The sequence below is a fragment of the Balaenoptera borealis genome, assembly GCF_965194805.1.
Source record: "Balaenoptera borealis genome assembly, chromosome: X".
NCBI classification, from domain to species: Eukaryota; Metazoa; Chordata; class Mammalia; order Artiodactyla; family Balaenopteridae; genus Balaenoptera; species Balaenoptera borealis.
The window spans coordinates 90542040-90560255 of record NC_138881.1 but is presented as its reverse complement, the minus strand read 5'-3'; the positions used below and the strand labels follow the sequence as shown (position 1 = coordinate 90560255).

General features: G+C 38.5%; 1 protein-coding gene across 2 annotated transcripts in view; it reads right to left on the bottom strand.

Annotated features, from left to right (window-relative positions):
* The window catches only part of RNF128 (ring finger protein 128), a 102029-nt gene that overhangs the window by 27196 nt on the left and 56617 nt on the right, over positions 1-18216 (bottom strand). For both annotated transcript variants that reach the window (XM_082377337.1, XM_082377336.1), the window contains exon 2: positions 5609-5856. In XM_082377337.1, the coding sequence (XP_082233463.1) occupies positions 5609-5856 (248 nt within the window). The remainder of the gene's footprint in view (positions 1-5608; positions 5857-18216) is intronic.

Sequence of the window (18216 nt, the reverse complement as noted above, 5' to 3'; positions counted from 1 at the left end):
TGGACTTTTGTTTGTTGGAAGATTTTTAGTCACAGTTTCAATTTCATTACTTGTGATTGGTCTGTTCATATTTTCTATTTCTTCCTGGTTCAGTCTTCGAAGGTTATACCTTTCTAAGAATTTGTCCATTTCTTCCAGGTTGTCCATTTTATTGGCATAAAGTTGCTTGTAGTAGTCTCTTAGGATGCTTTGTATTTCTGCGGTGTCTGTTGTAACTTCTCCTTTTTCATTTCTAATTTTATTGATTTCAGTCCTCTCCCTCTTTTTCTTGATAAGTCTGGCTAATGGTTTATCAGTTTTGTTTATCTTCTCAAAGAACCAGCTTTTAGTTTTATTGATCTTTGCTATAGTTTTCTTTGTTTCTATATCATTTATTTCTGCTCTGATCTTTATGATTTCTTTCCTTCTGCTAACTTTGGGTTTTGTTTGTTCTTCTTTCTCTAGTTCCTTTAGGTATAGGGTTAGATTGTTTATTTGAGATTTTTCTTGTTTCTTGAGGTAGGCTTGTATAGCTATAAACTTCCCTCTTAGAACTGCTTTTGCTGCATCCCATAGATTTTGGATCATCGTGTTTTCATTGTCATTTGTCCCTAGGTATTTTTTGATTTCCTCTTTGATTTCTTCAGTGATCTCTTGGTTATGTAGTAACGTATTGTCTAGCCTCCATGTGTTTGTGATTTTTTATGTTTTTTTCCCTGTAATTCACTTCTAATCTCATAGCGTTGTGGTCAGAAAAGATGCTTGATACGATTTCAATTTTCTTAAATTTACTGAGGCTTGATTCGTGACCCAGGGTGTGATCTATCCTGGAGAATGTTCCATGTGCACTTGAGAAGAAAGTGTAATCTGCTGTTTCTGGATGGAATGTCCTATGAATATCAATTACTTCTGTCTGGTCTATTGTGTCATTTAAAGCTTGTGTTTCCTTATTAATTTTCTGTGTGGATGATGTGTCCATTGGTGTAAGTGAGGTATTAACGTCCCCCACTATTACTGTGTTACTGTCGATTTCCTCTTTTATACCTGTTAGCAGTTGCCTTATGTATTGAGGTGCTCCTATGTTGGGTGCATATATATTTATAATTCTTATATCTTCCTCTTGGATTGATTCCTTGATCATTATGTAGTGTTCTTCCTTGTCTCTTGTAACATTCTTTATTTTAAAGTCTATTTTATCTGATATGAGTATTGCTACTCCAGCTTTCTTCTGATTTCCATTTGCATGGAATATCTTTTTCCATCCCCTCACTTTCAGTCTGTATGTGCCCCTAGGTCTGAAGTGGGTCTCTTGTAGACAGCATATATATGGGTCTTGTTTTTGTATCCATTCAGCAAGCCTGTGTCTTTTGGTTGGAGCATTTAATCCATTCATGTTTAAGGTAATTATCGATATGTATGTTCCTATGACCATTTTCTTAATTGTTTTGGGTTTGTTTTTGTAGGTCCTCTTCTTGTCTTGTGTTTCCCACTTAGAGAAGTTCCTTTAGTATTTGTTGTAGAGCTGGTTTGGTGGCAATGAATTCTCTTAGCTTTTGCTTGTCTGTAAAGCTTTTGATTTCTCCATCGAATCTGAATGAGATCCTTGCCAGGTAGAGTAATGTTGGTTGTAGGTTCTTCCCTTTCATCACTTTAAGTATATCATGACACTCCCTTCTGGCTTGTAGAGTTTCTGCTGTGAAATCAGCTGTTAACCTTATGGGAGTTCCCTTGTATATTATTTGTCATTTTTCCCTTGCTGCTTTCAATAATTTTCTTTGTCTTATTTTTTGCCAATTTGATTACTATGTGTCTTGGTGTGTTTCTCCTTGGGTTTATCCTGTATGGGACTCGCTGCACTTCCTGGACTTGGGTGGCTATTTCCTTTCCCATGTTATGGACGTTTTCAACTATAATCTCTTCAAATATTTTCTCGGGTCCTTTCTCTCTCTCTTCTCCTTCTGGGACCCCTATAATGCGAATGTTGTTGAGTTTAATGTTGTCCCAGAGGTCTCTTAGGCTGTCTTCATTTCTTTTCATTCTTTTTTCTTTATTCCACCGCAGCAGTGAATTCCACCATTCTGTCTTCCAGGTCACTTATCCATTCTTCTGCCCCAGTTATTCTGCTATTGATGCCTTCTAGTGTAGTTTTCATTTCAGTTATTGTATTGTTCATCTCTGTTTGTTTGTTCTTTAATTCTTCTAGGTCTTTGTTAAACATTTCTTGCATCTTCTCGATCTTTGCCTCCATTCTTTTTCCGAGGTCCTGGATCATCTTCACTATCATTATTCTGAATTCTTTTTCTGGAAGGTTGCCTATCTCCACTTCATTTAGTTGTTTTTCTGGGGTTTTATCTTGTTCCTTCATCTGGTATATAGCCCTCTGCCTTTTCATCTTGTCTATCTTTCTGTGAATGTGGTTTTTGTTCCACAGGCTGCAGGATTGTAGTTCTTGCTTCTGCTGTCTGCCCTCTGGTGGATGAGGCTATCTAAGAGGCTTGTGCAAGTTTCCTGATGGGAGGGACTGGTGGTGGGTAGAGCTGACTGTTGCTCTGGTGGGCAGAGCTCAGTAAAACTTTAATCCGCTTGACTGCTGATGGGTGGGGCTGGGTTCCCTCCCTGTTGGTTGTTTGGCCTGAGGCAACCCAACACTGGAGCCTACCTGGGCTCTTTGGTGGGGCTAATGGCAGACTCTGGGAGGGCTCATGCCAAGGAATACTTCCCAGAACTTCTGCTGCCAGTGTCCTTGTCCCCACAGTGAGCCACAGCCACCGCCCGCCTCTGCAGGAGACCCTCCAACACTAGCAGGTAGGTCTGGTTCAGTCTCCCCTGGGGTCACTGCTCCTTCCCCTGGGTCCCGATGCGCACACTACTTTGTGTGTGCCCTCCAAGAGTGGAGTCTCTGTTTCCCCCAGTCCTGTTGATGTCCTGCAATCAAATCCCACTAGCCTTCAAAGTCTGATTCTCTAGGAATTCCTCCTCCCGTTCCCGGACCCCCAGGTGGAAGCCTGACGTGGGGCTCAGAACCTTCACTCCAGTGGGTGGACTTCCGTGGTATAAGTGTTCTCCAGTCTGTGAGTCACCCACCCAGCAGTTACGGGATTTGATTTTACTGTGATTGCGCCCCTCCTACCGTCTCATTGTGGCTTCTCCTTTGTCTTTGGATGTGAGGTACCTTTTTTGGTGAGTTGCAGTGTCTTCCTGTCGATGATTGTCCAGCAGCCAGTTGTGATTCTGGTGTTCTCACAAGAGGGAGTGAGAGCACGTCCTTCTACTCTGCCATCTTGGTTCAGGGCTGGTGAGGTGAGAAGTTTTAATGCTATTCTTAACCACTTGTACAGAAGTTGATTTTCTTAAGATATATTATAAACTATGAAAATTACTTGAGTGATGAGACCGGAGTCAAATATCCAATGGAGCTTGTGCAACACCAGACAGTTCTTTATAAACTACATTACTTGCTTATGGGGTTTAATGCCACATTAATAGATATAATATAGCACTTGGAGTACAGAAATACATACCCCACCATGAACATGCACAAACCAAACACTGTAACTATAAACTTTGAGCCAAACACTCTTGTCATTGTAACTACAACCTTTGAATAGTTCGTCATACTGGATACCAATTTCTTTCCAACTTCAGAGATAAAATCAGCACAGTATACAGATGCCAAATATTAACACAGGGTGAAACTATTGAATGGCCCGGCACAGGAATTTTAAACATCCTTTTGACCACAGCTAGTAACGGGCTGAACCTGCCACCAATGTGATAAGCTGCTTCTCTAAGGAGAAGTACAGAAGTCAATTAACTTTAAACATTGAGATAATCATCACTCATTACCACATGCTGGTGTCTAAATCTTTACAAAGGTTTTATAATAAGATTTCAATTTTTCATCTGTTCCCAAATTTAATTAACCTTCTTGCCATATAGAAATCCTCACTGCTTCCCTACTCTCAAATAAATTGGGTTCATCTTTGCTTATTCGAGAAAGAGTGCATGAAGTGGCCAGAATTTCACTGCCTTTGGAGGAATTTCTCAGTACATATAAAATACAATCTTGCCCCCACTATATGATCAGCTGAAAGCCTTAAATCCCTACTAATCATTCTGGAGAAGTGGCACACCACTCTGCTGTTGTGTTGAGAATTCTCGAGAGGGAGAGGAGGTTAAGAAATGACGGTGGCATGGACCAGAGTGGAAGCAATGGACGTGGTGAGAAGTAATCGGATTCTGGATATATAATGAAGGTAGAAAACAACAGGACTTGCTGATGGAGGTTATACGGGAAGTGAAAGAGAAGAATAAAGAATTAACTCCAAGGTTTCTGGCCTGGGATCAAGAGAAGTTCTTCTGAAAATGGAAGCAATTAATAGCATGTTTGGGTGTCTACAGTAACAGAAGACAAGGCAGAGGATATTGGGTATGGACACAGATGCAGATATATGGGTACATGTGGTGGAAGCTTGTGGAAGTACCCTTGATTACTTCAATTTTCTCAGTGGAATAAGATCCAAAATACAAGTTGAGAGTAAAGTTGGAGGACGTGTTGGAGGTTTAAGGAGAAAGGAATATGTATGATTAGTAACCTAGGAAAGGAGAGGAAATGGCTAAGAAAACATGGCATGATTGTTGGGCAGCAGTAAGCAAACTCACTCTGAGTTTGTGATCATAAATTTAAAATGAGATTAGCCTGTATAGATGCTAATGTTTTTCTCCTACTTCAGCTAAGCAAAGAACTGGCATAGAGTAGGTGGGAAGTAGGATTTAATCAGGGTTGGGTTTTGACAGCAAGTTAACAAAGAGAGAGAAGGGCCAAGGAAACTGAAGACGTATGCATGGGAGTGGCCATGGAAGTTAAGCTGGGTAAGGAAGAGAAGTAAGGATATAAGAGGGATGAGGGGCACTTTAAAGGTGGTAGGATCAATGCCATATAACCAGAGGTTCTTCCCTGTTCAATGATGCTTTGGTATTTTTGTTCTATTATTTCTATACTTTGTACCTGTTTATACATCAGCTGTTAAAATATGGGAGAAATTATGAATGTGTGACTCTGTTTGGAGCCTAGTACTATATGATCCACAATTAGATCTTTAAACTTGCCTACTCATGACATTCAGCCTAGTCTCTCTTCCCAGCCCTGCCCTCAAATGCAAATGCACACACGTACAGGCACACACTTACATGTAAAATAACAGTGGTTACCTTTGGGTGATGACTACAGTTTTGTTGTTGTTGTTATATGGAGTTGTGGGTGAAGGTTTTTTTCCCTTGTACTTTCTAGTTTCTAAATTTTCTATATTGCGTATGAAATGCTTTTGTAATTTAGAAAAAATGTGTAAAGGAACATATGTATTTACACCCATATATACTTAAATGCTGGCTGTGCTCCCTAATGAGGTATTAGAAGACTTAACCAGGCAGGATTAAGGCCATAGACATATTTCAGAAAATAAGAGATTTCAGAGGATAGAAGGTGACATACTTTTAAAAACTACCAGTTTTCACAAAACATATGCATGGATCATTGTCCAGCAAGTGAAGTATATTAAAATGCATGACACTGAATCTACAATTAAAACAGTAAAATATTTTTAAATTGGAAGAAAGGGCCATTACAAACCTGCTTCCTGCTTTGAGCTCTCGCATTCCGTAATCTTCGAGCAGAATAAAAGATAAAATAGCCCACAGTTGCTGCCGTAATAATAAAAAAGGACACAGAAACGAAGAAAATTGAATAGTGATTCACCCAAGGGCCATGTTTTTTCCCTACTTCAATGACCATTGTTACTTGTATGCCTCTTTGAATAGATTGTAGAATTTTTGTGCCTTTCAGATTGCCGATCATGATTGCAACGATGTCTCCTGCACCTGTAAAAGAAAAGGAATTCAGTTTTAGTTTGGTAAAGCATTCTTAGTATAAAAATCCAATTGCTAAAATGATTTTAAATGACACTCAATGAGACAAAGGAAGGACATTCATTCAATTAACATTTATTGGGCACATATGCATATGAAAGTTATAGGGAATATAAACATGCTGAGACTTGGTTACTGATCTTAAGGAACTCATAGTTTAGTAAGGAACCTATGATATATAACAAATACCTCCCCTCTCCTCAGGTTTGCCACCTATAATTCAAAAGTATTGGGTTTGGGGCCCAATTTGCCTCTTACATGAAGGCTTTCTTAAAGACAAGTAGTCACCTGGATGGTAGGGAATTCTCCTAGAGAATCTGAGATTTGAGAAAGACAAAACTATTTAACTATATGTTTCCCAATTTATAAAGTGATAAACTATCTCATGAGCTCGCTACTAAAATGTATAAGGATCTACATATCAGGATTAGTAATTTGAGACAAATAATGATTACAAGCCCAAATGGACAACCTATATATATGTCCATGTGCCATTTTTCTATATCTTCAAGAGCAATGTAAAATTTGTCCAAGATGCTCTAAGGTTTTGCATGGACCTAATCAGGTTAGCAATGAATATAACATGTAAAATTGATAGAAAGGTGTTTCTATTCAACCCCAACTAAAGTCAAGTCTGAAATCAGACTAAACTTATTACTTAGTCTAATCGTCTATAAGTCTTAGTCTAAAGGCCAAATCTCTATAACATCTCCCACTTTACCGACTTTATAAATCTTGTGATAAAAATAAAGAACAGACATTATCTTTCCCAGTGGTGTGTGAATGTTAGATTACTCTCACCATTCCAACGCTTATCACGGTTTATATTCCTTCTAGTTTAAATAACCTGAGACCAATAATCTTTAGGAAGAGAATAGAGTTCTTTGAATGTTAATAGCATTCACTTTCAATGGATCAAATCAGGAGTATAAACCTTAAATGGCAATGTATATAGCAAAATTATTATGCAAGTAATCCCTTAAATTTATGGCCCCCAGTGGCCAAAGTCTACAAAAGATCAAGATCCTCGTCTCACTTGAAGTTACTAATTCAAAAAATATATTCATAGGGTATTATTAAAGATCCTTAAAGTTCCAAAAGACGTTATTTTTACATATGACAGCCATTTAGTTAAACCCTTTTATATAACTTTGCTGACTCATTTGCCATTACTCAGTTTGGTAACATTGACGACTCACTCTCTTCCCATTTACATGAGGAAAATCTCAAAAGCAATGGGAAGTGAAGGAGGTTGAAATGCCTTCTTTGCATCTCTTTCCTCTATCAGTATATAATGCAAATAGTCCTAAAGAACTGGCTATTTTGCAAGAGAGAGGCTCATTTTTCTCTTTATTTGGGGGCTTTACATTTCTAGCTTTGGCACTAAAAGCACAGAAATTATTTCAATTCTCTTTTGTCACTATTTGGCTTTTCTCTACAAGCCATCTATCAGGAAAATTTCTGGTTATAAAGTTTTGATTAATTATATAACCTAGCATTCATTTCTGATATTGTAACCTGAATAATCTTCGAAAGCATAGATCATTCTAAAAATGAGGTTTTGGAATATATGATCATTTTAAAGATTTCTTTTTAAATCACAGATGTGTCCTTCTAAATGTTTTTGACTAACAGAAGTTTTCATTCTTTTAGAAGATATGAGGTGGGTGGCAGGGCTGGATGCTCAGGAACATACTGGCCATTGTGGTCAAATGGAGATTAAAAAACAAGGATAGTCAAGAAATATACATTGTCTACACATAAGGAACAATGCTGTGCCTCAATCGCCCCAATTCATATTCATATATGCTATATGTAGTCCAACTATCTATTGAATTAGCTTTCTAATCATATAAAAGACCTATTTCTAAGCATTATTATATATCTCCTCCTCCCTACACCCTTGCAACTATTTAAAAACTGCTCCCCCTCCACTGTTCCTGTTCACACTTAATGGCATCACAACCCTCTGGTCACCGGGTTTAGAAACCTCAGAATCATATTTGAATACTCACTGCTAACCTAGTCAGTCACGTAGATAATACTTCCTTGGCATCTCCCATTATCAGATCCTCTGTTCCATTCCTGCTGCCCTATAATGTAGGCCCTCATAATTTCCTTGCCTGAGCTACATCAGTAACCTCCTAACTGGTCACTCTAACTCCAATTTTCCCCCTTCCCTTAAAGTTTCATCAGCCTTCCTGATTGACATTTGTCATCACTTGGTTGGATCATGCCTCTTCCCTGCTCAAAAGTCTTTAGTGGCTCCTTATTACTCGTTAAATTTCTAACTTCTTGGCCTAGCATTTAAAGCCTTACATGATCTGGTCCCAAGCCAACTTTTCCAGTTTGATGTACCTCCACTACACCCCCATCTCATGAACACTTAGATCCAGCCACATGGGATCGGCTAGTGTCATTCACTCTTCATAACTTTCCTTTTGCTCATTCTGTTCTCTCAGCCTAAAATGCTCTACATCTGCTCTGACACTCCCCCTTCCTTCTCTGCCTGTCTATGTATCACTCAAGTCCCAGCTCAAATGTTGCCTCCTGTGTTATTTTCCCGAGTTCCAAGTGAGAATGTAAATGTTCCCTCTTTGTTCCTCTGTTACTCCCTCTCTAAAGAACATTTTAAGGGCAGAGACTGTCTTTTAATTACCTACAGTAACGCTTTCCTTTATCTGGTATTGTCAGAGAATTAGGTATTCCATATAAGTTAAATTCCCAAGTAACAAAAAGTTTTACACAAATACTTAATTTCAACAATTTTGAAAGGACATTTTAAAAAGTCATCCATACAGCCCTATTTTCCTAACTAGGATATACTGATTATGATTTACTATTGATAGCGGATCATCTTTATAAGCCATTATTTAATACAGTAGTTAGGTTATTTGTCCCCAGACTGTTACGATTTTTCACCAAAGTCACAGACTTGGAGAGCTGGAATGGACCTTAGATATCATCCAGTCTGACTCTTTCGTTTTTTAATTAATTTATTTTATTTATTTATTTTTTGGCTGCGTTTGGGTCTTTGTTGCTGCACGCGGGCTTTCTCTAGTTGCGGCGAGCAGGGGCTCCTCTTTGTTGCGGCGCGTGGGCTTCTCATTGCAGTGGCTTCTCTTGTTGCAGAGCACGGGCTCTAGGCGCATGGGCTTCAGTAGTTGTGCCACGTGGGTTCTAGAGCTCAGGCTTAGTAGTTGTGGTGCAGGGGCTTAGTTGCTCTGCGGCATGTGGGATCTTTCCAGACCAGGGCTCGAACCCATGTCCCCTGCATTGGCAGGCGGATTCTCAACCACTGCACCACCAGGGAAGCCCCTCTGACTCATTTTTGAGTTCTCACTTTGGGTAATTTTCTTTGGGGGAGAGAGGTTGTCACTTGTTGCTTCTAGCAGCATCTCTCCCCTCTTTCTAATTTTATACATCTAATCTACTGTCAGCTCTGAGAAGTCATCAAGCTTGGATCTAAACAAAGAATAAAACAGGCTCCCAGAGAGAGCTTGAGGGCTTCGGTGCAAGTACCACCCTCTGATATTTAGATTGGTTGCTCAGTGACATTTTTGTTTACTTCCTGAACCCTGGCTATGTTCTGGATAACTGAAATTGCCAGATAAGATTCATCTGTAAACTAGACCCTATTCTAAGTGCTTTACCTGTATTAACATATTTAATCTTTACATCAACCCTATAAGGTAGGCATTGCTATTATCCCATTAGAGATAAGATTGACTAACTTGCCTAGGATAACACAAGCTAAAACATGCAGAACTGGTATCTGAACCCAGGCAGTTTGGCTTCAGCGCCTCTGCTCTTCACCACCATTCTACATCAGTTCTCTATCTTCAATGAAACCTAAAGCTATTATTTCACTGCAAAAAATGAAAATTAAATAGGTACATTTGGGATGGGGAGTGGTAAATGTTTAACAACTGGCTCTTGGGGGAAGTGGAAGAAGCCTTGATTTGTAGTGTGTGCCAATTTCCATGGTATAAATACTACTCCCATGGCCATATGAATGTGGAGTTGGGAAAATATGGGTACAATTGGCTGAGTCAGATGACTCCAGTGCACCACTGGACATTACAGAGTCAAAACTTAAATACAAGTAGTATACAATTCAAAACTTATAACGAAATTACTTTGCTTATTCTTTTCACTTATTCATACCTACTTTAAAAAGCCAAAGTTCATGTACAGTCCCAGGTAAAATTTGTTTTTGTTAAAACACAAAATATGTACCCTAAAACTTCAAAGAAGAACAATCAATCAGACTTCTTTTTGTGGAACGGAAAAAAAAACTTTTTCTGACTGGGGCGTGTGAGTGAATGAGTGTGTGTGTGTGTGTTTTGCTACAGCAGGCATGCCGAGCCTTTTTTCTCCCTTAAGCTTTCTTCTTGTCCTTAAAATATTGGAGATTCAAGGGGCTGTTATACTTCAGCTAATTCCAAACCTCTCAAATTAAAATTAATGACTTTGAAAGTGATCTTTTCAAAGCATCACGAAACATATTCTGTATAAAAAGTTAGCCATTTATTATAAGAAACACAGATGTGGTCGTATTCAGAACTTATTTTGAATGTTTAGTTTCTCTGATTTCTGGTGTGTTGAGGAATAGAAACTTGAAGGGAACTTTGAAAATGCACACAAAGCCCAAAAGTTTTTCTCATCTTAAATAAGATTTAGAAAATGTGAAGAATGACATTTTTTCAAAGGGATGATTAAAATACAATCTTTTGCCTACTTGGAAGGATGAAGTATTGCTATTCCCTTCCTGGAGAAACTCAAAGCACTTCTTCAGTGATTATAAGAATTGATCTTCTTTGAAGACAGGAGTTCAGACACTCAAGAAAACAAGCTCAGTTAACAGAAACTTAACCTGTATCATTGAATCTATGTTCTTTATGCTGCAGAATTTTGCATATCGGTTTATTCTCTCACAGTAGTACAACAACGTATTAAATGGAAATAGTTTTAACACAATCTTTAAAATTATTGCTATATCCTTAAACCATTCTTACAGTTGATCTTTTTTTTCTTTTTAAACAGTTTGGCAGTTTCTTTTTTTAAATAAATTTATTTATCTATTTATTTATTTTTGGCTGCGTTGGGTCTTCGTTGCTGCGCGTGGGCTTTCTCTAGTTGCGGCGAGCGGGGGCTACTCTTCGTTGTGGTGCGCGGGCTTCTCACTGTGGTGGCTTCCCTTGTTGCGGAGCACGGGCTCTAGGTGCGCAGGCTTCAGTAGTTGTGCCTCACGGGCTCTAGAGCGCAGGCTCAGTAGTTGTGGCTTGCGGGCTCTAGAGCACAGGCTCAGTAGTTGTGGCACACAGGCTTAGTTGTTCCGTGGCATGTGGGATCTTCCTGGACCAGGGCTCGAACTCGTGTCCCCTGCATTGACAGGCAGATTCTTAACCACTGAGCCACCAGGGAAGCCCCTTAGAGTTGATCTTTAAAACCAATGTTGATGTACTAACACATAGACTCTTATACAAGGTGTCAAGCTTTTCACTTTTCTATCCAAAATATTGCTACAACAACTATCTCATTTGGAAAGTACCAGGCTTAAGAAGCCAAATATGGGTTGTACAGCTCAGCTGATTAAAACATGGTGCTAATAAGATCAAGGCTATTCAATTAATCTTCTTGTGGATCAGTTATACAGAAGACAGTACCTCTAAACTCATTAAGTATTTTGTAAGTATCTATACACATGCCAGACACTGTGCTAGGCCTTGGGGCTACAGAAAGGAATAAAATATAGTCCCTGCCCTCTAGGCAGTTGCAAATGTCTCCTATATATTAGCCATTCATCACTAGCAATATGAACTAAGCCAGCGAAATGAATTGTACATATCCATTTTCATGTCCAGTAGTAGAAAAAAATGATTTCCAAATCACATTCTGAACTGATACTGGGTTAGAATAGGTTCCTATATAAAAAAGACAACTTAATTTCCTTCAATGCCCAGTAATTTGTAATATAACAAACTGTACTTGTTTCGATATTTCTGAACTTGGTAGTGCTCTTTATTTAAAAATTGGTAACCAGAAACAGACTAGAGTTTGAGGGAGGGAAGAAGTATCATGTGGCAAAAATAACCCTGAAGTGGGAATCAGACCATTGGGTTGCAGCTTTTGCCTGAAGGAAGCAGGGCTGTACTAAGCTTCTAAAATCAATTCCTTCTGGCAAAGGAATATGACCACATCTCTCCTGCTATCCTTATGGAATTTTCAAACAGCTATTAATTTCATTGTTTTTCCAAAAATCATAGCACCCATTCCCACCAAAAAGAAAAGAAAAATCTTTAACATGCTAAAAATGTCTGATGAGGAAAACTGATCATTAATTGGACAACAAACCTTTATGGCCTAAACCCTGATCACAGAACAGCTGTCATTTCAGGATTTGAATCTCTCCAAATCTGCACTTGGTTTCAAGGATTTATTCATAAACTTTTAAAATGTCTTTATTGGAGTATAACTGCTTTACAATGTTGTGTTAGTTTCTGCTGTACAACAAAGTGAATCAGCTATATGTATACATATATCCCCATATCTCCCTCCCACCCTCCCTATCCCACTCCTCTAGGTTGTCACAAAGCATCGAGCTGATCTCCCTGTGCTATGCAAATGCATAAATTTTAATGCTTTGTATCCGATAAATTTTCAGAGTTGAAAAGCAAAAAAAAAAACCAAAAACAAGCTGTCATTTTTACAATTCTAGTGTATTAACACCACTTTATAATTAACAATTTAATGGTCAAGAATAGCTAATCTGGGCCCTTGTTGCTTACATATTCCTGGGTCCAGCAGAACTTTAACGACATTTATCTTGATAGGATCATTGTAGCAGTCACTCAATTCTACAAGGAATCCTTGAACTTCTCCCTTAAAAATCATTAACAACATGATACGGCTCAAGTTTTTCACATTCTCACTCTGCTACCTAGAGTATTTTGGGAGAAGGGATAGATTAGGAATAGATGATAATTAAGCAGAAGAGGAAATTCAGACTCCAATTTCAAATGTTCAACAGTGAATAAAGGTTTTGGCATGTGCCTATCTTGGGAGCAAAGGTAATAAAATAAGCCGTAGCAACTCTTACTACTGTTACTCAATATCATTCAATTAAAATATCATTCAAGTATAATTAATATAAATAAAGGTTATCTATCCCAGCACTACTGGCAAAAAATACTTTATAGTTATTATTCATAATACATAGAAATTTGACCCTAGGATCCTGCTGGTGGCCAACCCCATTCATTTCTTTCAAAAAAACTAATGATATTATGGTTTTGGTCTAATCTTATTTATTTGTGAACACAGACAAATTCATTGAATAAATTATTTATCAAGTGCAAACCATGTAGTGAGCTCTGTGCTTCTAGATCTTCCCCCCCACACACATTTTAATATTAACATGTCAAAATGGAAAATAAAGTCTAAAATATTTTACAATATATGAAATATCCTAAGCATATGGATGGCATACTTACAGCACCTTGGCATTCAAACACAAAATACAAGGAGGTGAGGAAAGCTGTTCTAGTATCTATTTCAACCAGTTTTCCACTTTTAATATTAGAAAGAAGTATTCACAATGAGTGACTTACAAATAATAAGGGCAATTGAAAGCCAAAGTAGCTCTTCTAAAAATAAGCTCACATTCAATACTGCCCAACATTCTGATGATACAATGGGGTCACCACTTCTGAATTCACTTGTATCTGGAATGAACAAGATCTAGGTGTGACGAATTCCAACATAATTCTCTAACAAACATTTCCTCCATTAGAAAATCTGGAACCAATTCAAGTGAACTTCTAAATATTCGTTTTGCCCACAGTAGCTTTTAAAGGTTCAGTTCCCCCCCACCCACTCCCTCATAGCCCAAACTCTTTGAGCAACTGGGGAAGGTCAATGTATTTCAAAGAGGGATATCAAAGCTCCCCAGACCAAGCAGTCCTAAGTGGGATTTTTTTAAACCAGTAAAAAAAAAAAAAAAATTATCTAAACTTTTAAGCCAGACTAGCCTCTCTTTATTCAAGTTCCTGTTTTGTGACAACTTGTTTTTTTGCCCCCTTTTGGTTATTGCCAGTCACCAATGAACCAAATTTAGTTTCTTAAATTGACTGCTTCATAGCAGCTCTCTGGATGAAAAAAAAAAATAGTTTTATCACTGCACCTCAACAAACAAATATGCAAATGATTTAAAAGTATCTGGAAATATATGTCTGTGGTTTACTGGGAACCAGACAAATCAGTACTGCACATCCCTTTAATATGTTATGCTCCTAACTAGCCTTTAGGTAAATTCTAGTCTATAGCAGAATATGAAATAGGCATTAGTACAGGTTGCCTGTTGGTTAAAGCAATGGTTCTTAACTTTTTGTACTGTTACAAGTCATCTTTTTGAGGGGGGGGTGGTGGCAGTGAAGATGACCAAAATCACCTTGTATTATTAGCATCCTTTTAAGCCAACAAATGAAAGCCAACAAATGAAACAGAAGCACATGGGTAGTTCAGCAAGTTGCCTTTCTTTCTGTCCTGTACCCCCAGGTTTTGAAGATAATACTACACTAGGGAATGGGTCACAGATTGATATGGCACCAAAAAAATCTCAGGAGCTGGAACCCTCAGGAAACAGCATATTAAAGACACTAGGAAATTAGAAACCATGCTGTTCCAAAGGTCACAGATACATAATTTGTGGATGACATGTCATATTCACAGATAAACAATTCTTAGAATTATTATTAAAAAACCTAGTCCTGCCAGGCCTCTTCTGATTTCCACAAGTGGTAATGTTTAGCACATTGTTAAGAACCCAAGGGCTAGATCAGCATTTCTCCAAGTTTCTAGACTTGGGACTCCTTTATACTCTTTAAAGTTATTGAAGACTCCAAAGAACTTTTGTTCATGTAGATTATTTCTATTCATATTAATCATATTAGAAATTAACAGAGAAATTTTACATTTATTTTTTCATTCATTAAAATAACGGCTGTAAATATGTTAATGTAATTAACTTTTTTTAATCAAAAATAACTATTTTCCAAAAAAATGTAATAAGAGTGGCATTGTCGGGGGCTTCCCTGGTGGCGCAGTGGTTGAGAATCTGCCTGCCAATGCAGGGGACACGGGTTCGAGCCCTGGTCTGGGAAGATGCCACATGCCACGGAGTAACTAAGCCCGTGAGCCACAATTACTGAGCCTGCGCGTCTGGAGCCTGTGCTCCGCAACAAGAGAGGCCGCGATAATGAGAGGCCCGCGCACCACGATGAAGAGTGGCCCACACTTGCCGCAACTAGAGAAAGCCCTCGCACAGAAACGAAGACCCAACACAGCCAAAAATAAATAAATAAATAAATAAATAAAATTTAAAAAAAAAAGAGTGGCATTGTCATTTGTGTAAACCTCTTTAATGTCAGATTTAATAGAAGACAGTTGGATCTTCATATCTGCTTCTGCATTAGATCTACTGTGAACTGTTTTTCTGGTTGAAGTATATGAAGGTAAATCTGTACTCACACAGATATGTAATTAGAAGATTGGGGAGTGTTTAATAGGTCTTCCAAATACCCAAGGCTGAATAACCATTGTATGTCAGTAGTTCTTTCAAGTTAAAAAGGAGTTGCTTGGAGAAAACAGCTAGTTCAGCTCACAACTCAGTCATACAAGTGTTTTGTGCCTACTTCCCATTTCACCACACAGAATAGGCAAAAAAAAAAAAAAAAAAGTTGTGTATGACAGAGTAGAGATTTAATAAAATTACTTATTCTTACTGCTACGTCAAGGACATTCCTGAGTGAAACTGGCATTTTCTTTTTTTTTTAATTAATTAATTTATTTATTTACTTTTGGCTGTGTTGGGTCTCCGTTTCTGTGCTAGGGCTTTCTCTAGTTGCGGCAAGCGGGGGCCACTCTTCATCGCGGTGTGCGGGCCTCTCACTATCGAGGCCTCTCTTGTTGCGGAGCACAGGCTCCAGACGCGCAGGCTCAGTAGTTGTGGCTCACGGGCCTAGTTGCTCCGCGGCATGTGGGGTCTTCCCAGACCAGGGCTCGAACCCATGTTCCCTGCATTGGCAGGCAGATTCTCAACCACTGCAACACCAGGGAAGCCCGGCATTTTCTTTTTACTGTAAATGCATGGAGGTATAGTATACAACATAGTTTGGTGTTTCTGTCTTAACTGGTGCTAAGGTGCCAGCAGCTTTTCCCCACCGTTGCTTTTATACCATCCTTGTAAATGTTAACACAGTGAATTCTGCAAATAATGTCTATGTATTACTGTGAAAATAGTTTTGACCTCATGGGCCCCTGAAAGAATCTCAGGGACCAGTGCTCCCAGATCATATTTTGAAAACTGTCGGGCTAGATCAATGATCCTCAAACTTTAATATGCATGAGAATTACCTGGGAAACTTGTTAAAACATTGAACTCCCTGGGCCCCATTCCCTAATTCAGTATGTCTGGGGTGGGGCTTGGAAATCTACAGTTTAACAAGTTCTGTGCGTTCTTTTGCTGCATGTGGTCTGTGGCCCATACTTTCAGAAGTATTGGGCTGGAGTTTGATTATAGTTTGATGTTATGGTCAAGGAGTTTCAAGATAGTGGTCCAGTCACTCTAGCCAGATCAATGCCAATCCTTTACCCTGCATAGAAAAACTCTGCCAATAAACTTATTTTTTGAAAATTAGCCATATAATAAACAGGCCCATTTCTTTTCTGTTATAATACTGCTTCATTGTCACCATTGTCTCTCACCAAAATCACTGTAACAACCTCCTAACTGGTTTCCACGCCACGAGTCTCAGTCTTCCAATTCATTCCCCTTACAGCTACTGGATAAATTTTTCTAAATGGGAAAAATGTTCGTATAATTCCTTTGCCAAAGGCCTTTAAAGAGCTCTTTGCCAAAGGCCCTTAACTGGTCTCCATAAAGCTCTGTAGCTTTACTCACCTACAGAATAAAGTTCAACCTCCTTTTATAAGATCCTGACGCATCTGCGTTAGATAGGTTTTACACTGTCCAAAGGCCTTTAAAGAGTTCTTTGCCAAAGGCCCTTAACTGATCTCCATAAAGCTCTGTAGCTTTATTCACCTACAGAATAAAGTTCAACCTCCTTTTATAAGATCCTGACGCATCTGCGTTAGATAGGTTTTACACTGTCTAGTGCAGGCTTCCCTTGAGGTTATCTGGTTAACTTGAGTTTCACTAAACTATGGATTCTTTCACGTTAGGGACTGGGTCTTTCACCACTGTAACTACAATGTCTAACAGAGTGCCTGGCATGTAACACATGTCAAATAAATATTTGATGAATGCAATTTTAAGTGTGCTATATTTAGTGGTAATTTGAATCTTGATTGAATCTGAAAACAGATTCATCCTTTAAAGATAATTGTGGTGAACAGAGTCTAAGATGCGCCTCCTCCCTGCATTCAAAGATGGCATTTCTTCAAGACTGTTTGCTTATAAGCAAGGACATATTATCTATACACGAGTAACAAATTAAATACTAATCCTACTCTGCAAACCCTGGGTTTAGTGTGACGCTTACTGCTACAGTGCAGATCCCACTGAAATCACCATACTGCCAGAACAGCACTAATGGTGGCAATAATCCCTCTCCAGCCTGGGGTTTGAGTCCACTGCAGTTTCACACTTACATTCAGGAGCTAGGATGGATGCCATTTTAGCCCCAAGTTCAAGTTGGAACCCAGTTATCCTGGTTCACTAGGAGACTGGTTGTTTGGGCACTTATGAGGAAGTTCAGAGGACATAAAAGAGAAGTCTTGAAGCAGTTGGAACAGGTTGAGTGTTTATACAACCTTAAATTTGTGCTGATACTGAGGAAAAGAAAATAATAAGATATGCTATTGCCAGGCCAGGCAGAAATTGTAGTATGTATGTTATTTGATTAATAGGGTATTCTGTAATTGTATTAAAATGTTCATGCTAAAGTTTTCTATTGTCATAGCTTTTGTTTTGGAGTAGTAAGGTTTCTAGAAACCAAATTCAACATTTGTTGTTGCTATTTATTAATGTTTCCTGCAGGAATGCTAGTCAGTAAACTCCACAGCATCAATGTATTCAACCCTTTGGGATAATAAATTGCACGATATCCAAAGCTATTCAGAATCTGATAAGACTATTTAATGGCTCAAGGTAAAGCAATTACTGACTAACAATATACACACAACAGGTTAAAAATAATCAGATCTCTGTTAGGCAGTAAAAAAGATAAACAGGAGATTTAGGGGTTTCGGGGAAAGAAAACTTACGCAAATGAATGTTGGAAATTATGG